Here is a 20915-nt window from a genome sequence, read left to right as displayed (position 1 = left end):
CAGGATCCAGTCCCGCATTGGGCTCACTGCATGAAGCCTGCTTTTCCCTCTGCCTAGATTTCTGCCTCTCTCTCTCTGTCTCTCATGAATAAATAAAATCTAAAAAAAAATATTTGTAGGTTATTTCCCTATTGCTATTCTAAAAGTCTTCCCTGAACTCAATTTATTCAACAAATGTTTATCTAAAAGTGGGGTCAAAGAAACTCATCAACATACTAGCAAAGTGCTCTATGACATCCTCCTTTATCTAAATGACAAAGCGAACTAAAAGGAGAACAAAAATTTCAACAGTTTTGGTTACTCCTAGGACCTTAAAAATACCAGGTGTCAGATATTCACTGTGAACTCATCTTTCAAAAATCATTTTAAAAATTAAGTCACTAAGTTGTTTCACTGAGGCAATTCCAAGCACTTACATAAGAAATTCAGTATTACTTATGAGCTTTAGTTGCTTGGGACAAGATTTTCGTTTTTTAAGTTTCAAAAAGTGCTGTATTCTCAAACAATTTAATTACAATATTCTCTGAAAAACTATATACTAAAAAGAATGTGACTCTCATGAAGACACTAGATGTCACAATATATGAGAATATTTGAATACAATTACTTTATACAGTGGAAGAATGGGGGGGGAAAGCATTCTTTTTGGATCTTCTCCTTAGAAATATGGGACATTTGACTATATTCAATACTGAAATACAGTATTTTATGTTAAAATAGACTGCACACTATATTAACAATGCAGGTCCTAGGAGATGCTAAAGCTTTTTTAAAAAGTTCATGACAGAAAGCCTCCCAAGTGGAAAATTTTATTTCTACTAGTTTACATTTGTCTACATCATCAGAAAGATGCATCATTGGGCAGCCCCGGTGGCTCAGCAGTTTAGTGCCGCCTTCAGCCCAGGGCATGATCCTGGAGATGGGGGATCAAGTCCCACATCAGGCTCTCTGCACGGAGCCTGCTTCTCCCTCTGCCTGTGTCTCTGTCTCTCTCTCATGAATAAATAAAATCTTAAAAAAAAAAAGTATTTTATTTTAGTAGGTGAATACCTTGACCAACTTTTAGAAAACCTTGTTTTATAAGAACACAATTTTTAAACAAATGCTTTTAACTTTTCTTCTGTGACATTATTCCTTATTTACTAGCTCACCTCAATTTCTTAAAAATTTAGTTCTTTCAAGCTTTGAGAAACGTCCTCCATTTTTGAAATCTGGAGAGTGGGTTCATGTTTTCTTGCAGATATCAATCACATTAATCAGGAAGGATTTTAACTCCTCTAAATGAAGATAAAATCCTTGATTTTTAGTTCTGTTTTATCCCCCTCTTAATCATTTTAGCAGTCACAATTGGGACCTAAGCACCCAGTGCCACATGTAATATTCCAAGTACATAAATAAATAAATCATGATCTTGAGAGCTATGATAATGATCTTTACTTTGCTTCTAATATGATTAATCAATCATTTTGTGGCCCATTGTTATGGGAATAGACTTCTTTGGGAAAAAGAACCTCATTAAAAAAAATCAAGGTCCTAGATTCTTATACTGACTCACATGACTGGGATGGTGAGGATTTTGAGATTTATGGTATATAAGTAATATTTAAATAATTTTCCATTGAACATGGAAACCATACCATATTCTAGTTTTCCTCCTAGTTCACCAGTGATTCTGTTAATCCTTTTTAACTGGTTCCTATCTTTCCCACCTCTTCATATTGGAATGTACCAAGTTTCAGTCCTTGGACATCTAACCTATCTATTTTCACTCCTGTGGCTGATATCATTTAGTCTTAAGATATTAAGTATTATTTAGACTATGGATATGCCCAAATTTTTGTCTCTAGCCTATACCTCATCCCTTGGATTTAATCTGTATATTCAGAATGGCCAAAATCAAATTCTTAGACTCCTGTTTCTGGCCAAGACAGAGAAAAAGGAACCAGATTTACTCTCTCACCTGAAGCAACCAAAAAAATCGACAAAATATTATAAAACAATGTTTTCCAAGATAACCAACATCAGGTAACAAAAGAGTGATTCCTGAGTGAGGAGAAACAAATCGAGGGGAGTCCAATCACTGTTACCAGCTCATTACCTTAAGGGAGCTTCCAGATCACATTGTAAGAAGAGGTAATCTGGGCAAAGCCCGGCAGGTTCTCTGAGCTGTGAAGGAAACAGGGTTGAGAGTCTGGGGAGACCAAGGTGACTAGAGTTCATGGGACTGAGTAGTGAAGAGAAGAGAGCTGCACAGAAAAAAGAATTTCAGATATTCTGAGGATCTTGCCCAAGTATTCAGTTGAGTACTGATTAGTAATGGATGTGAGAAAGCTACCTAGGTCTGGGGCAAAAACTATCTAACAGTATTATAGGTAATAGTGCCCAGTGCTCAAGTACGGCCAGGAAGAGTGTCTGTTCCTAAAAGCCAGGTGGGAAAATATCATGAATAATGAGTCATTGGATGAAGGAGAGGTCACAATTTTTTTCTGTAAAGTGCCACAGAGTAAACATTTTAGGTCTTTGGGACCATATGATCTCTGCTGCAACTATTTAACTCTACTGTGATAGTCCAAAAGAAATATGTGAATGAGTGGGCATGGCTGTGCTCCACTAATCCTTATTTACAAACATGGGCTGGGGGCCAGATTTGTCACTGGGTTTGCTGACCTCCACAGTAGAGTATACAGAAAGGTCTTACCTCCATAGTGGGGAATAATTAGTCTCAAACTAAGCTTAGAAGTAAAAACAGATCTTAAAAGCAAGACCCAAAGTGATAAAACTTTCCAAGTAACCTTGTCCCAGAACAAAGCTTAAAATATGTATAGGAATACAAAAATATACATGCAATACTCAACAAACTTGCAATGCCATTCAATCAAAAATTACTTTGCATGCAAATTAAATCAATTAAAACCGATATAGAACTGACCAAGTGTCAACAAAAAGTTATAACCATATTCTGTATGTTCCAAAAGTAGTACCTTGGGAGGTATCAAATACGAAATCCAAACTGAACTTCTAGAGATGAAAGCTATACTGCACGGATTAATGGCAGATTAGACACTGCCAAAGATAAGATCAGTGAACTTAAAGACAGAGTAGTAATAACAATCCAAACTGGAATACAGCAATGATTAAAAAATAATAAATAAACAGAATATCAGTAAGCTGAGCAACATTAAGTACCCTAACAATATTTAATTAAAGTCCTTGAAGGAAGTGAGGAAGGCAAAATAGTATCAGGAAAAATAATGGTTGAAACTTTCTAAATTTGATTAAAACTATAAACCTACAGATCCAAGAAACTTAACAAACTTCAAACAGGGAAAACATGAAAAAACTACACCAAGGCAGATGATAGTTGAATTGCTCAAAACCAGGGATAAAGGGAAATAATCCAAGTGAGAATACAGCAAAGCAACAACTTTAACATACTGAAAAAAGAAATGCCACCTACAATTCAACACCCAGCAATAACTGTTTTCAATAGATAAGGTGAAATACTTTTCCAAACACATGAAAGCAGAAAGAATTCATCACCAGCAAAACCATACTACAAAGAATGTTAAAGAAGTCCTGAGCAGAAAGAAAATGATACCAGATGAAAACATGGATCTATAAGGAGGAATGAAGAGCAGGAGAAATGATATTTATATTGGTTTAAGATGTGAGTACAATGCACATAAAGATAGAATATATTTTTCTTATTTAAATCTCTAAAAGATAATGGACCTTTTGCTCATGACGATGTAGTAAGCTGTAATATATCTAAAAATAAAAATTTGACAATCATAGCACAAAGGTCAGGACAGAAGAAATGGGAAGTATACTATATATTATAAGGCTCTTACACTGTATGTGAATAGATTTAATGTCACTTGAAAATACAGCTTAAAAGATGTAATTACAAATCTTGAAGCAACCACTAAAATAGAAAAAGTTATAGCCAATAAGCCAACAAAAGACAGAAATGGAATCCTATAATATGTTCGAATAAGCCAAAAGAAATTAGGAGAAAAAAGAAAACAAAAAACCGATGACTCAAACAGAATGTAAGTATCAAGATAATAAATTTAAATCTATCATCTTGAGCCTGGATGGCTCAGTCATTTAGGCATCTGACTGCTGTTTTAGGCTCAGGTCATGATCTCAGGGTCGTAAAATCAAGTCCCACCTCATGCTCCACACTCAGTGTGGAGCCTGCTTGAGATTCTTTTCCCTTCCTTCTCCCTCCAGCTCTGCTCCTCCTGCTGTGTGCACTCATTCTCACTCTAAAATAAAATCTTACAAAACAAATAAAAAAAAAAACCCTCTAACTACATCATTAATTACATTAAATGTGAATGACCTAAATTCCCAAATGAAGGCAGAAATTCTCAGACTGAATTAAAAAAGTTAGACCAACTATAGGATGCCCACTTTAAATGTAAAGATACAAATAGGTTAAAAGTAAAAGAATGTAAAATATTCCATGCTAACACTAATTTAAATAAATAAATAAAGCTGGAACAAAGATATCAATGTCCAAACAAGTCATATTTTGGAGCATAGAACACTGTCTTGAATAAAGCAGGTCATTTTATAGTAATAAGTGAGATCAATTCATCAAGAAGGTATTTTAATCCTACATGTTTATATACTTAAAAACTAGATTTCAAATTACATGAAACAAAAACTTCTGCAAAAAGAAATAACAAAGACTAATCCATAATTACAGGCTGAAATGTTAATACCTCTCTCTCAATAACTGACAAGTAGACAACTAAATTGGAAAATATTGAGGATGTGAACCAAGTTGGCCTGACAACAGAACATTTCACCCAAAAACAACAGAATGTACATTCTTTTCAAGTACATACAGAACACTTATCAAGACAGATGAGGTATATTCCAGGTCTATTCTAGATCACAGAACAAGTCTCAGTAAATTTGGAAGGATTTGAGACATATAAAGTATGTTCTCTGACCACTATGGAATTAAATTAGAAATCAGTAACAGAAAAGCTCCGGGAAAATCTCCAAATTATTTTAACAAACTTACAACCTACATTTAAAAATCAGGAGAAATTAGAAAGTATTTTGAATGTTAAAGCAGTACTTAGGAGAAAATTTATAGAACTAAAAGCCTATAAAAGAAAAAAAAAAAGACCTCAGCTTTCACATCTAGAAAAAATAAGGGATGAAACCAAAGAGAAAACAGTAACAGATAAAATTCAGTTAAACCAAAAGCTTGAGAAGATTCTCCCTATTTTCTCCACAAAATCTGCTCTACCCACAGAATTAACTGTTGGTTAATGGTGACTTGCTTTTTTTCTAATTGCTAAAATGAACTGTGAAATCTTGGGATTCAACCTTGAACTTTGTTTTATTCTACTTCCAGTCTAATCAAGAATGTTACTGGATTCATCTTCAAAATATTTCCAGAATCCAAACATTTGTAACTACTTCTTCTTCTGTCACCCAGCTGCAAACCTCTATGATTGTTCCCTTGGGACTACTGCCACATCCTCCTAACTGGTCTCCCTCTTTTTGCCCCTGCTCACTTCTATCCATCCTTAGTCTTTTTTTGAACAAGAGTAGCCAGAGGATCTTTTTACATATGTAAGTCATTATCATGTCACTCTTCTGATCAAACTCCTCCCTCTAAATGGCTCCCCATTTCACTTAGAATAAAAGTCAAAATCCATAGAATGGCATATTAGGGCTGTTAGGTCCCCCTACTCATATTTTCCTACTCTTTACTGGTCCCAGCAACAAAGACTCTTATGGCCATTCCTCAAACATACCAGACAAATGTGTTCCTGTTTCAAGTTCTTTGCATTCAACTCTTTTGCCTGAAGAGCAGATATTTCTCCAGATATCCATATAACCAGCTTCTTTACTTTCTCCATATCTTTGAATGTGGGCTTCATAAATATCCTTTTTTAAAATTATAACTTCTTACTTGCCACCACTAGCTCTCTGTATCCCCCCATTCACACTTTTTCTCCTTAGAACTTACCATCCTCTTTTATTCTTTTTGTGTGTGCTGCTGTCAGCTCCCTCCAACCCCATTAAAATATAAATTTCATGAGGACACAGACAGGTGGGTCTGTTTCACTAACCAACCATATTTTCAGACCATGGGGACAGGGGTCTCCTGGCACACAGGAGACATTTAATAGCTGTGAAGTGAATGATCTTACACTTGTCTGCTACATTTCAGGCCACCTGGAGCCTTATTAGCTCTTTCTGAAGTTTATCTTGATTACTGCAGTGTTTTATTATCTCTCATGAATTTACAGTCATTTCTTAAACTTGGGCATTTCACTACTGGCTTCCCCAAATCACTTAAATCTCTTTAGTTAGAAAAAATACTTGCAGCAGATAAATTTTGTTTCCTCGTTCTACCTCAATTCATGGTAAAATGTTCTTTCTGCTGCTGTGACATTTTAATAATATGTGGAGTTTTCCACTCCAAGGTTTAGCAGTTTGTAGAATGGTTAACTATTAAGCTTAATTTTAATATGAATAAAGCACAATAATTACTTCAGTCTGGTACAGCCAAATATAAAACAAGTATAACATATAAAATTTGTTTTAAAAATGTCATCCCATATAATAAAATTTCTGCCATGGTAACAGCCCAAAGTTTGCTATGTATAGTACTTAAAAATCATAAGCAATGTGAGATGCTATTTTAAAATAATAAAGTTAAGTAGGCCTACCCTGAGGATCTGGAATACCAGCTCTGGTTCAACTCTGACTTAGAACTCTGAAACAGTCCTTTGGAACAAAACATTTGTCCCAGCAATTTCAGAAAGACATATTATGAGTCAATACATAAAAAGGAGATACTAGTTCGCTAATAAAAAATCACTATACAAAGTGTAAAAGCAAGAGTTACTTCTCAGTAGTTTCTTCTTGATTTCAAATTCAAAGTAAATGGTAGAGAGTTTATTGAAACTCAGATTTCTTGCTATTTTCTTATGTTTTGAAACAGCTATGGTCAAATGGCTTAAGGATGTATTAAATTCAAAATATATTTATATTTACTGTTTGATGTAACATCTTAGGTGAAAAATGGCCCATGAATCAAAGCTTTAATGTTCATTCGTAGTCATTTAATGTGGTTGGTATTTCTAAAAGGATTTAAAACATACAACTCACAAGTATTAATATTTAATGGTTTCACTCTTCACATGTTCCTTCGCTCCACAAGTATAAGGTTTATATGATATGCTACAAAAACACTTTTCACCAATTTTAAGTTAAATAAAAAAACCAGTTATGCTTTAATAACAATTTTAAAGTGTTAGTACATTTACTTTATCTAAGCATCAAGTCCAGATAACTGAGACTACATTTTCTATGCTACAGTAATAAAGTCCATCTAGGCTGCCAATACACATTTAACACATTCTTCAATACTGAAATCCATATAAATGTAGTAACTGAAAAAATGAAAACAGAAGAAAAGCATTCAGTATAATATGGAATATTTGTATTTTAATAAAATTTAGTCCTTTACTACAGAGTTTTTTGCCTTGCATGAACAGAAATGTTTTATGCTTCTTCAATCAATCTTGTCCCTTCTCTTTGCTAGTGGTTCTTTACCCTACTGTAGGAAGGACAAAGTCATGTCCTTGTCCGGTTCTTAGGATCCTATTTTTATTTATTTATTTTTTTAAACATTTTAAGTAATCTCTACAACCAACATGGGGCTCGAACTAACAACTCCAAAATCAAGAGTTGCATGTTCTACTGACTGCGCCAGCCAGATGCCCCTAGAATCCTATTTTTAAACAGAAGAACCTGAAATACACACTAACTGCATAATTAACCTAAGCAGGGAGTGCAGGTCTCAGATTTAGGATACAGGAAAATCTGAATTAAATAGGTAATAGAGATAGAACTCATAAAACAGAGTAAAGGTATGAATGGAAAAAAGGGTAGGGATAAGTTCTTACACCCCTCTGAGGAGATCGATCTGTGCCATGACCATCCAAACAACAACAACAAAATCCCTGGTCTGGGCTAATATTAAACATCCCCTGTCCTCTCCCTGTTACATTCTCCTATACCGAAATTATATATGTAATACCACTTCAGGGAAATCTCTACTGAAAGTAAATGGGGCGGGAAGGGGGGAAGAAGGCTGAGTCTATCAACTTTTCTAGGATTACTTTTAGGAATAGACAGACTGACCAAAAATATGTATGTATTATTTTTAAACATGTATTTCAGTTTGGGAGAGCAAAGAGACTTCTAGTACGCCTCCACTACAAATTTTTACATCTCAAGAAATGTTAATTTACACCAGAAAAGATTTTTGAATAAATTTAATAAATGCACAAAATCATACAAGGATATCATAACCAAATCTCAGCTTATCTTCAAGTTTCAAGGTGATATAAGTCTGTTCTGGAATCCTTACATCATTCACAAAAGTCTACAAAGAGAGAAAAAGATGTTAAGTTATAAAAAGATGTTAAGTTATATATGGAATATTAATTATTACCTTTCACACAAATACTCAAACCATATTATACTTAAAAGTACATTAGATATGGTGGCTAACACAGCTTGTGTATCATAAAATGTGTGCAATGCATCTTATAAGCTGATAAATGATTTCATACCAAGCCTTTTATTAATTACTGTAACACACAAAGAACCAGATTGCAGTCCCTCTAAGTCTACCATGCTGCCAAGACAAATTCAGGCACCCAAAAATGATGCTAAGAAAAGCTCCTAATTTGAAGCTAGCAAATTGTAAAGGGTAAAGTACTAAACTCTTGATAGATCATCAGGATTCACTGGACTCAATTTTAGTTTTTTTGGACAATTCTAACTATTTGTGAGGCTTGATAATAATTTTATTTCTTTAATTCTTAGAATTCTTCCAAAGAACAAAAAGTTTACTTTAAAAAATGGAATAAAACTCGTATTTTCTATTTTACAATTGCCATGAGTCCTTTTGACCCTTTTATGACTCTAATACACTATGGGATTTTACTGACCTTACTTTTCCCTTTTTCTTAAAACACTGGTATTTCATCATCCCCTCATCATTTTGTCACTACTCATCAGTGATTTCTAACTGTGCCAAATATGACCAAAATAATAAGAAAACAGAATAATGGAATTACCTAAAACCCTACTATCCAACAGAAATACACTGCAAACCCCAAATGCAAACCACACATATACTCTTAAGTTTTCTTTCTTTCTTTTTTTAAAGATTTTATTTATTTATTCATGAGAGACCCAGAGAAAGAGGCAGACTCAGACAGAGGGAGAAGCAGGCTCCACACGCAGGGAGCCCGATGTGGGACTCGATCCCAGGACCCTGGGATCACACCCTGAGCCGAAGGCAGACGCTCAACCGCTGAGCCACCCAGGTGTCCCAATCTTAAGTTTTCTAGTAGGCACAATAAAACAGAAAATAAAAAAGATGAAAATAATTTTAATACTATATTTTAACCTAACCCATATATCCAAAATAGTACTATTTCAACAAATAATCAATATAAAAAGTAATAAGATATTTCATGGTTTTTAAAAAATTTTTTAAAAGATTTTATTTATTCATGAGACACAGAGAGAGAGAGAGGCAGAGACATAGGCAGAGGGAGAAGCAGGCTCCATGCAGGGAGCCTGATGTAGGACTTAATCCCGGGTCTCCAGGATCAGGCCCTGGGCTGAAGGTGGCACTAAACCACTGAGCCACCAGCGCTGCCCTTTTTTTTTGTTTGTTTTGACTAGCCACTTTTGAGTGCTTTCAAGGGCTAGTGGCTACTGTAGTGGGAAGCCCAGGACTAGAAGGACAATGTAGTAAACCACTCCTGCTGCTTCGACCTTCACTTTATTTCCTGTGTTGCCTACAAAACTGTATCATCTCTCCAAGAAAATGTGATACACATCTGGCAACACTGTCTTTGTCCTTCTCTTTTATAAGTTACTAAAGAGCACTACTGAGGATTCAGAATTTCTCACTTAACAATCCATAAAGGCAAAGAGAAGAAACAGGATGGTATTTCACAATTATAAGATGAACACAATGACAGCAGAGCTCTAGACTATATTAATAGTGATAAAACTGATAATAATGTAGCAGAATATCAGACCATGAGTCTTCAGATAAAGCTAATCCTAGATGAATTTTGTCTAATGTAAGTAGTAGTAAAAGAAGATTGTTTTCAAGGAGAAAAAGGAAATAGGGTATTTTTCATTTAGTTAGCCTTTCACTAAGAAGAATCATGCAATTATTTCTCAATAAGAAATTGAATTATTCTGTATTTTAAATTTTCACAGCATTCTTTTGTCTTTGATGTTTGTTTTTCAATAATTATTTAAGTTTCTAAGTGGACAAATGCCCAAGGCAGATATCTACACAAAGGTAACTAGAAGAAAAGATATCAATAGAAATAAACTTACTAATAATCTTCTGTTAATAAGGCTAAAACTAAAAAATGTTTTACAGTTATGGAAGATAGCTATCATCTTAATCAAATTTTAAGCTGTCAAAGTCTTTAAAATAATGCATTTTGACAATACAATGTAAGAAGAACCAGAAATAATAAGCTAGAACATCTATTATGTACTTGAAATCTGAAACAAACGTTTATAAAATGGATATATATCCCAGGTATCCCTGGACAACCGATGAACATACCCATTTTATATATTATGTACTTTTCAAAAGAAAAATAATGAAAATGTGAGTTTGTCAGGATTAATTTTTTATTAAAATTTCTATTGTTTTTCATTATCCTTTTATCCTTACTTCTGCAAACTATTTGTAAAAAGACTTACAGAGTCGACTAGACACAGATAGTAAACGGTGATGATTATTTTTCCTGACACACTAGAAGTTAAAGACTTGGAATTTGCTAGATTCATAGAACACAGAATACTGTTATACTTAATTGCCCAGAATGAAAATATATGAATATCCAGGTTTTCTTCTGATCAGCTGAAACTTTAAAAATTACTTTTTCCTTTTGAGTTCCATTTTTTAAATCTTATATTTTATTGGATTTGAGATGGCCAGGATACCCTGGTTTGGGAAAGCTCCCTCCATCATGAGGAAGTTTAGAAGGGTCCTGAATGACACATAGTAAAATATATAAGGAAATTATGTTGTTATGGTCAAATACTCAAATTCCTACGCATAACAGGCACTTTGTAATATGTCATGGAATACCAGTTTGTAAATCTACAGAAAAAATCAGAAGAAGTTATGATCATAATTCCAGGCATAGATATACAGAGACAACAGAATACTGCTAAAACTTGGCATCACACCTTAATATGATTTATGAGTAATCCTAAACACAAGCTTCCAACATTCCTGACAGAAAGGCTGAAGTGTTAATACAAGGAAAATTCAAAGGCTTCAGGCATGTATAAACTTCATAGTCCTGGGATCCCTGGGTGGCACAGCGGTTTGGTGCCTGCCTTTGGCCCAGGGCACGATCCTGGAGACCCGGGATCGAGTCCCACATCGGGCTCCTGGTGCATGGAGCCTGCTTCTCCCTCTGCCTGTGTCTCTGCCTCTCTCTCTCTCTCTGTGTGTGACTACCATAAATAAAAAATAAAAAAATTTTAAAAAATTAAAAAAAAAACTTCATAGTCCTTTTCAAAATGAACATTTTCGAGTGTTTTAAAAGTTACACCTTCAGTTTACCAAAATATTCTAAGTATTATTACAAAACAGAAGAATTGAGGAAAATTATGGAAAAGAGAAGAATAAAAGAAAACATTAATTCACTGATGTTTGTTATGCAGAAGACAAGCAATGTGGTACACTGTGTCAGAGGTATGCCACAGTTCTAATTTCACTTAAAACTGTCTCAACCTAAATATCATTCTTACTCAAAAGGCCTAAGATAACCAATCAGATCCACATAAAGCTTAATACTGCTCAACTTTCTTAATTAATTAAGCACCTACTGTGTGTTTATCATATATATTAGGTAGGTATTTGCAAAACTCAAGAAACATATAATTTTAACATACTGGCACTTCAGGCAGAAATACTCCCTAAGGTCTAAAAAGGCTTAGGAAATATGAATCAGATACAAAGTTTCAACTCACAGAAATACAAGTGAAAATATCTGATGGGAAAAACTCTCCTGAAGTTCTAAAATAATAAGAGAAAATTTCAAAGAGCAACAGGCCAAAAAAAAAAAAAAAAAAAGACAAATCATTTAAATGAATCAATTATAGGGGTGCCTGGGTGGCTCAGTCAGTTGAGTGTCTGCCTTTGGCTCAGGTCATGATCCCAGAGCTCCAGGACTGAGCCCCCCATCAGGCTCCCGGCTCAGTGAAGAGCCGGCTTCTCCCTCTGCCCTTCACCTTGCTTGTGCTCTTTTCTCTCCCTGAAATAAATCTAAAAAAAATCAATTACGAAGCATTTTAATAAATTAAATATGGGGAAATATAGGTTTTGTTTCTATGTCAACATTGTTTCATCACACCTCTGCCTTGCAGGTAGAATAGGTAAGGACAATGAGGCACCGAGAAAGTAACAAACAAGATTTCAGAGTTCAGAAGTAGAACTGATGGGATTCAAATTCAGGTCTCTCTAGCTACAAATCTCATGTTCTCTCCATCTGAAGGAAGCCTGGGTGCCTAAGCCAGGCCAGCTCTTCCAATTCCCTCTTCTGAACCACTAAGTCACAGAAGTGAAACAAACTAGATAAACATCTTATTTAATTTACATACAACTGCAGAATTGATTTATAAAGCCATATAACCACTGTGTATTATATTAATGCTCTAAGTAATCTGAACACAGTGAGTGGCCAGGAGCACAGCCTCCTCAATCACACTGCCAGTGACAAAAGTCATCTCATTTTCCCTAGACCTTCTCTGATCTATGCCACACTGATCTGATGCTGACAGAAACTCCAGTGTGAAAAGGGGGTAGAACAGAAAGCTGGAACACAGTGAGCTAAGGGGCCAGCTTAGTAACAGAAGCCAGAGGTGGAATGGGATAGGAGTGATATGGCAGAGGCTCTCAGAGGGGCAAGTGCTCCAGTAGAGGAAGGAGGGAGGAAGAAGTGACAGCAAACAAGGGATTTCATAAAAAGAGAAGCTTCAAGGGGCTTGCAGGGAAATGGGCCATGATAAGATCAACTACAAAACTAGTTCCAGGTTCCTCAAGCAGAGCAGTCTCATTTCTGGTAGCAATAACATCAAGTAGAGATCTAGGGCCCTTGGGAGCATATTTTAGGATGGGATAAAAGGGAGGAGTGAAAGTGATCACAGCCAGAGTTATTTATAAGTTGGGTTTAGCTGGTAAGTGCTTTAAAAAAAACATATAGCAGTGGATTCATTGAAAAGTATATAGGCCACAGGGTGCTAAATTTAAGTGCTTTTCTTAACATACCACCACCACCACTTATTGAATGCTAACTATGTGTCATTTTAATCATTTACAATTATGAACTCATTATAGCTTCACAACAACCTGAGAGGAGTATCATTTTGCTACGAACACTGAAAAAAATTGAGGCACAGAAAAATTAAGTACCTGTCTATGGTTACATCACCAGTAAGAATTCAAGCTGGGCTCATAACCACCACATTGTGTCCCCTTACTTCCTAAAATTATTACTTTTAGGGACGCTTGGGTGGCTCAGCGGTTGAATCTGTCTTTGGTCCAGGGTGTAATCCTGGAGTCCCAGGATGGAGTCCTGCATCGGGCTCCCTGCATGGAGCCTGCTTCTCTGTCTGCCTATGTCTCTGCCTCTCTCTGCCTTTCTCTGTGTCTCTCATGAATAAATAAATAAAATCTTTAAAAAATAAAATAAAATAAAATTACTACTTTTAACTTCATGCTCAAATTTCTAGAATTATATGAATATTAAGAGTAAACAGGTTGTGGGATCCCTGGGTGGCGCAGCGGTTTGGCGCCTGCCTTTGGCCCAGGGCGCGATCCTGGAGACCCGGGATCGAATCCCACGTCGGGCTCCCGGTGCATGGAGCCTGCTTCTCCCTCTGCCTGTGTCTCTGCCTCTCTCTCTCTCTCTGTATGACTATCAAAAATAAATAATTAAAAAAAAAAAAAAAAGAGTAAACAGGTTGTAATAGTCTACTTATGAATAAAGTGCATGACAGTCAGTAGTTCACAATTTTGTCCTGGCATATTTCCTACGCCATCATTTAGGTAACAGCACAGCTATCTGTCGTTCATGTGAAGATTTCAAGCTCCATACCAGGCACATACCTACATGTACTGTCACATGTTATCCTCATTAACACTACAGAGCAGGAAATGTCATTTCATTATTTTAAATCTAAAGCAAGGTAACTGAATTTTTCAGTCTTCAAATTAACAAACTCTTTACATTTTCCCACAACTCTGGGAACTAATGTGAAGATGTATGAGAAAACTACATTGCAGAGAGTACATGATTTTCCCTGGTTACACCACTGGTACATTACAGACAGAAATTCAAATCACGGTCCCGATTTTGAGTTCAGATTGCAAATGTTGCTCTCTAGGAGTAATTATCTTCCATAGAACTACTGAATATAATCAAATTAAGAGAGAGGTGAACCCAGAGAAACTTGGAAGTTGGTATTTCACCTGATTTTTTAATAACACCAAGTAACTTTTATATCTGATCACAATCTTTTAAAAGAATAAAACACTGTGATGTAATTTGTACTTATTATCCAAGATAATAACATAAAAACACCTACAAACAGCACTGTAGTGAAGATGAAAATTTCTAGGCTTAACACCAGAATGTAACATTTTAGTTAAAAGAGTCCACATATGCAAATAGATTAAATTTTCCTCTATGAATTTTTACATATAGAAAATAAAATTAAATTCCATTCAATAAAGATTTACTGTAAAAAAAAAAAAAGATTTACTGTGTTCATGCATCATACAGAGCTCTAAACAAAGGCTCATGAGCTGTTCTGGATCCAGTACAGTGACAGGTAAGTAAAAGTAGATCTAATACAAGGCTGACAAAGCATCCCAAAATACGATTAAAACAGAAGTTTACAGGTGCGGAGAAGGAAGAAAGTAATTCTGCAAATTAGAAGCTGGGAATCAAAATAGCTTACTTACCGGTCTCATGTTAAAATGGTTTCTACCTAATCTTTCTCTCTTTCTGCTTTAATCCACTTGACAGGTTAACAACATCAGCAAGTTAATATTCCTAAATACCTCTCCTTAGTTCCTACCCTTCAGGAAGATGTGGAATTTGGGTTTAAGTACAACTTTTATAAATAACAAGGCAGATGGGAGAAGCACTAGGCTCAAGAAAATCTAACAAATTATTTTGAGAAGGAGACAGATAACAGGAGAATCACTACTGGGGATGTACGGAAAGGGAAAGTGTGATGGAGCAGGAATCTGGAAAAGTTTGGTATTAATACCTGAAGTATTAATTCTGCATGCCATGAGAAACAAATAAAGGCTTGAAAAAAACTAACAGAAAAACAAAGTATTTCAAAGATTAAATATCAGTCTTTCAGTAGCAGGCCAATTCAGAAGAAGAAAAAATGTTTCACAGTAATTGCCAAATTTCTGCATATGTTTTTCCATATAATGTTTAATGTATACTTTGAAAAGCAATAGCAGTAAGAAGCATTTGCATCCATTTAGTTTCTGTTAAATTCATTTTAACAATTTCAACAGCTCATATATGGGAAAATGCTGCATTTGCTTATGTTAGCAGGGCCATTAAGAAAATTGAAGAAATAAGAAATTATTCAATACTTTGGCATTCTCTTATTCTGTGGCTCCTTATATTCTGACAATGTGGAAAGACCAAATGAAGAATTAGGGAAAAACCTCATTGCAGTAACACAAAAATACCTCTGAAGTAGGAATACAAAAAAGCAGTAACGAAAAATCACATGCTACATTTTTAAGGTAAATGAATGTGTTTCACGTCTTTTTTACTCTAGTATAGAAAGTCCTCCACCATCTGGCATCAAACCATGTTTTCACCTTTATTTTCTAAGTTTCTGTATATTTATCTCCCAAGAGTGCTTTTACTCATATTAACGGCCATGACTTTCTACTGTTTTCCACATATAAATTCAAGCATCCAGTGAGGTCAACTTTCATCTCATCTCCTTAAAGAAAAAAAAATTTTTTAACCATTACAGGTAATGACAACCAATAACCATCTGAATTCCTGTATTTATTATTAGTTTCTGGGGAACAAGGACTAGTTTCATATTCTTCTGTATGGTCCCCAAAGTACTATGTACCTACTAAGCCTTTAAAAGTAAAATGCAAACTAAAGAAAAGGAACAGAGCACAAACAGGAAATGTAGCTGGATCTATCTTCTTACAATATTAAGAAAATATTGCAATAAGACAAAAAAGAAAATCTTTTACTTACCCCATTTAGGCTGCCCAAATCTTTCACCAAATGTTCATCCACAGAGGCATCATAATTGATTACAGCATGTTGCTTGTCCACACTACGAGACTGAAAGGAATTTTTCTGAGTTAGTATATATAAGAAAATACTAGAAAAAATAATAAACACAATGTTTTTGGCTAGATACTTTATATTAATAGGATAGTAGATAAATATAGAGAAATATCAAAGTAAAGTGGATTAAATGAGATTTAAACTGTATTACTATACAACACAAATTCGGCATCATTCCCCAAAGAAAAAAGCAGCCAAAATTTGAAGACGTTCTTTTCAACTAAATTTATATGTCCTTTTTAAAGAATTTAAATCAGGTGACTTTGCTGAATGTATCAAATGACAATTTTTTAAAATAAGACTGTAACATGGAAGTCATGCGAATTATAATTTCGTAATGTTTTATGTGTCTTACTGTATAAAAAGAACTAACCCTACAGGATTTTCTTCTTTCTATATTGAAAATTACAATGTAAATTATATAAGGAATCCAAAGATTTAGAGAAAAGGAATAATGATGTGATACATCCTTGAACAAAATTATCCTCACTTAAAATACGGGTTCTAACACTGGAATTCATAGAAGGCACCTGGGGGGCTCAGGCGGTGAAGCATTTGCCTTCAGTTCAGGTCATGACCCCAGGGTCCTGGGATTGAGCATCAGGCTCATGCTCAGTGGGGAGCCTGCTTCCCCTCCCCCTGCTTGTACTCTCTCTCTCTCTCTCACGCAAATATATAAATAAAATTTAAAAAAACAAACAAACTAGAATTCATGGGAGAGTGCTAAGAGGGAAAGAGAAAGTTTAAGAAAAGGAAATTAAAATGGCAAAGTGATTACTGAAAATTGTTCTTCAGTCTCTCTTAAAAGTCCACACACTCTTGTGTGCACACAGCTCCAGAGCTTAGTAGCTGTCTGCAGATAAAAGCACCTGAGAGGTGAACTATACAAAAGCCTGTGGAAACTTTTATTGAAAGAAACCATTGGTACGGTAACAGGAAGAAACAGTCTGAGAACCACAGTGAAGCTGAATTCAGTACCATGGGGCCACTACAGGAACCTGGGTAAATGAAAAGCAAACAAAGTATCCCAAATGGGGAGAGATATCACTTCCAGTTTCCAATCTAACATGTAAAGAGCTTAGAAGTCATCAGTCCCGACTCTCTGCTCCTCCCCGTTCGACAGGCAGCCGCATCTTCTGGTGCAGTGCCAGCTGCATCCCCGAGACATGATGGTGAGGTCGGAGTGAACAGATTTGGCCGTATTGGGTGCCTGGTCACCAGGGCTGCTTTTAACTCTGGCAAAGTGGATATTGTCGCCATCAATGACCCCTTCATCGATCTTAACTACATGGTGTACATGTTCCAGTATGATTCTACCCATGGCAAATTCCACGGCACGGTCAAGGCTGAGAATGGGAAACTTGTCATCAACGCGAAGTCCATCTCCATCTTCCAGGAGTGAGATCCCGCCAACATCAAATGGGGTGATGCTGGTGCTGAGTATGTTGTGGAGTCCACTGGGGTCTTCACCACCATGGAGTAGGCTGGGGCTCACTTGAAAGGTGGGGCCAAAAGGGTCATCATCTCTGCTCCTTCTGCTGATGCCCCCATGTTTGTGATGGGTGTGAAGCACGAGAAGTATGACAACTCCCTCAAGATTGTCAGCAATGCCTCCTGCACCACCAACTGCTTGGCTCCTCTAGCCACCAAAGTCATCCATGACCACTTCAGCATCGTGGAGGGCCTCATGACCACCGTCCATGCCATCACTGCCACCCAGAAGACCATGGACAGCCCCTCTGGGAAGCTGTGGCGTGACGGCCGAGGGGCTGCCCAGAACAACATCCCTGCTTCCACTGGCGCCGCCAAGGCTGTGGGCAAGGTCATCCCTGAGCTGAACGGGAAGCTCACTGGCATGGCCTTCCGTGTCCCCACCCCCAACGTGTCAGTTGTGGATCTGACCTGCCACCTGGAGAATGCTGCCAAATATGACATCAAGAAGGTAGTGAAGCAGGCATTGGAGGGCCCCCTCAAGGGCATCCTGGGCTACACTGAGGACCAGGTTGTCTCCTGTGACTTCAACAGTGACACCCACTCTTCTACCTTTGACGCCGGGGCTGGCATTGCCCTCAATGACCACTTCGTCAAGCTCATTTCCTGGTATGACAATGAATTCGGCTACAGCAACTGGGTGGTGGACCTCATGGTCCACATGGCCTCCAAGGAGTAAGAGCCTCCTGGACCACCAGCCCCAGCAAGAACAAGAGGAAGAGAGAGGCCCTCAGCTGCTGGGGAGTTCCTGCCCCAACTTAATGCCCCAACACACTGAGAATCTCCTGACCTTCAATTTACATCCTAGACCCCGAGGAAGGGGAAGGGCTTGGGGAGCCCTACCTTGTCATATACCATCAATAAAGTATACTGTACCCAGTCAAAAAAATAAAAATAAAAAAGTCATCAGTCCCATCCTGACAACAAGAAAAAAGATGCACAAATGGAAAATCAAAAACCAGTCTTAGTTTTATCAGAGAATTGAGGTCCACCCTGAAAAATGGAGAGAGGTGAATACAGAGAATCCCAGCTTCCTGAGAACAGAAACCATGGCTGCAGCCAGCAAGGCAGGAAAACTCAAGGGTAAGGTAACTGTGAGACATGAATATCAACTAGCTTGCAAGATAAAGTTCCTAGGGGCACAGCCGTGGGGGATACTCCTCTTTGAGGAGTTTTCTGAGTTTTACCTCCAGAAGCCCCACCAGGATGTCAGGGTGAAGACTGGAGAAGTCTTCTGGTATCCCCTCAGCCTGGGAGTAGAAGTAGCCATTCTGAAATACACCCAGAGCATTCTGCTGTCGCAGACAGACAATGGCCTGTCTTCAAAGAAGACTATTTTACCAGTGTTCCACCATAAGGGTTTTACCAGAGCCTAACTGACATGGGGGAATGGGAATACTGAGCTCCAGTGTCCTCGAGTGTCCTCTAGCCTTCCTGTCTTACCTAAAGAGGGGGACAAAGAAGAGCTAAGATGCACTTGTGAAGTCCCACCAAAAGACAGAACTAATCACAGCATTATAGAATGCCTCTTCTCCCTCCAAATCTTATCACCACACCCACAAGAGATATTACAATGGGAAAAACTGCTAAATTCTGATTATTGAATAAAGGGTCTTTAAAGAAACTCCAAAATCAACTGGAGAGACGAAAACAGGGACACTATAGGAAATATTAGCCCTGATACTTTTACTACAGCCAAGAGTGAACACGGCCTGACTCCTAGATACAGCAACAAAATGAGAAGGTCAGCAACTAGTAAAACAACAATACAGAGCATATCCTAGTTGAAATCAACCTTTCCAAATAACTATCACTAAAGTGAAAAGTTCCTTCCTCAGTTAGCTTCAATTCCATATTGAAAAAGTTTTGGTCTTTCCTTCTAACATTTGGAAGAAACAGTGTATGACTTCAAACAATTTTTCAACAAAACTTAAACATTCATCATACATACACTCTTGTTCTTTTTGAAAGTTTTAAAAGTTGTTTTTTGTTTTAGTTTTCTCTGAAACCTCAATTTCTCTAGGAAAAATTACAAGCCTCAGACTTAAGAACAACTTTCTGTATTGTAGGATTACCGCTACTCCTCTACAGCTTACCTGTCAAATTACAACAATTAGCACTACGAAACATCTGCATTAAATCTGTAAGTTACTTAAACTTCATTCTGGTTTTTATTTTTGCGTTTTAAATTGCTGCTCTGTTTAAATTAATGAAGTATGAAATTCAGTTATTTAGGTGACAAAAAGCACATGTAGCAACTTTTAGGAAAATAACTCCTCCTTATTGTGGATTTATCAAGTTGCACTAGTCTGAGGAATAAAAATCTCTGCATGCTGTAAGACACGTGCGATTGCAGGTATATGTAGGCACTTAATAAACATGAATGAATGGTCATAAATAATCTCTCTGTGACAAAGGAAACAGAGAAAGAGTTCAAGTCCTTAGAATGGCAAACTGAAATTCAAGGGGAAAAGCTGAGAACACAAAAATCACACAGAAAAGGGAGTTACTGTAAGCTTTGGAAAATAAGCCAAGTGGCTCCTTCTGGAGTCAGGGAACCAAAGCTTTTGAGGGAAGTGGTCAACATGCACCAGAGAAGGTGGTAAAGAAAAGGAAAAAAATGGTCTAAGGAGGAAACAATTAGGAGAGGACACTTGAACTTGCTAGAAACCAGAAAATCCTGAACCTGATATACACTTTGCCCTCAAATTGTTTGGGGATAGGTAAGTACAAGAATGCCTCCCATGGAATGCAGAGCAAACGTTAAGACACCAGAAGACAATATAGTCTGAGTTGAGATGCCTTTCCAACACTAGGGACTGGGGAATGAACTGAGGATGTTATGTAGGGTCAGAAAAAGCATCTTGTTTAAGATTTATTTATTTGAGAGAGAGCACACATCATGTGTGGGTGGGCAAGCGGCAGAGAGAATCTTCAAGTAGACTTCGTGCTGAGCACAGAGCC

The 20915-nt window shown here is 36.8% G+C and overlaps 1 protein-coding gene and 1 pseudogene across 36 annotated transcripts in view; one reads left to right on the top strand and one right to left on the bottom strand.

The window, feature by feature from the left end:
- Positions 1–20915, bottom strand: part of CEP170 (centrosomal protein 170) — a 129423-nt gene that overhangs the window by 61680 nt on the left and 46828 nt on the right. For all 36 annotated transcript variants that reach the window (XM_026003388.2, XM_026003396.2, XM_026003391.2 and 33 more), the window contains exons 3-4: positions 16365–16454; positions 8353–8431 (exon numbers count right to left, since the gene is read on the bottom strand). In XM_026003388.2, coding sequence (XP_025859173.1) covers positions 8353–8431; positions 16365–16454 — 169 coding nt within the window. The remainder of the gene's footprint in view (positions 1–8352; positions 8432–16364; positions 16455–20915) is intronic.
- Positions 17644–18724, top strand: LOC112923527 (glyceraldehyde-3-phosphate dehydrogenase-like; annotated as a pseudogene).

Source organism: Vulpes vulpes, chromosome 13 (genome assembly GCF_048418805.1).
Source record: "Vulpes vulpes isolate BD-2025 chromosome 13, VulVul3, whole genome shotgun sequence".
Taxonomy (NCBI): domain Eukaryota; kingdom Metazoa; phylum Chordata; class Mammalia; order Carnivora; family Canidae; genus Vulpes; species Vulpes vulpes.
This window is presented reverse-complemented; position numbering and strand designations above follow the sequence as displayed.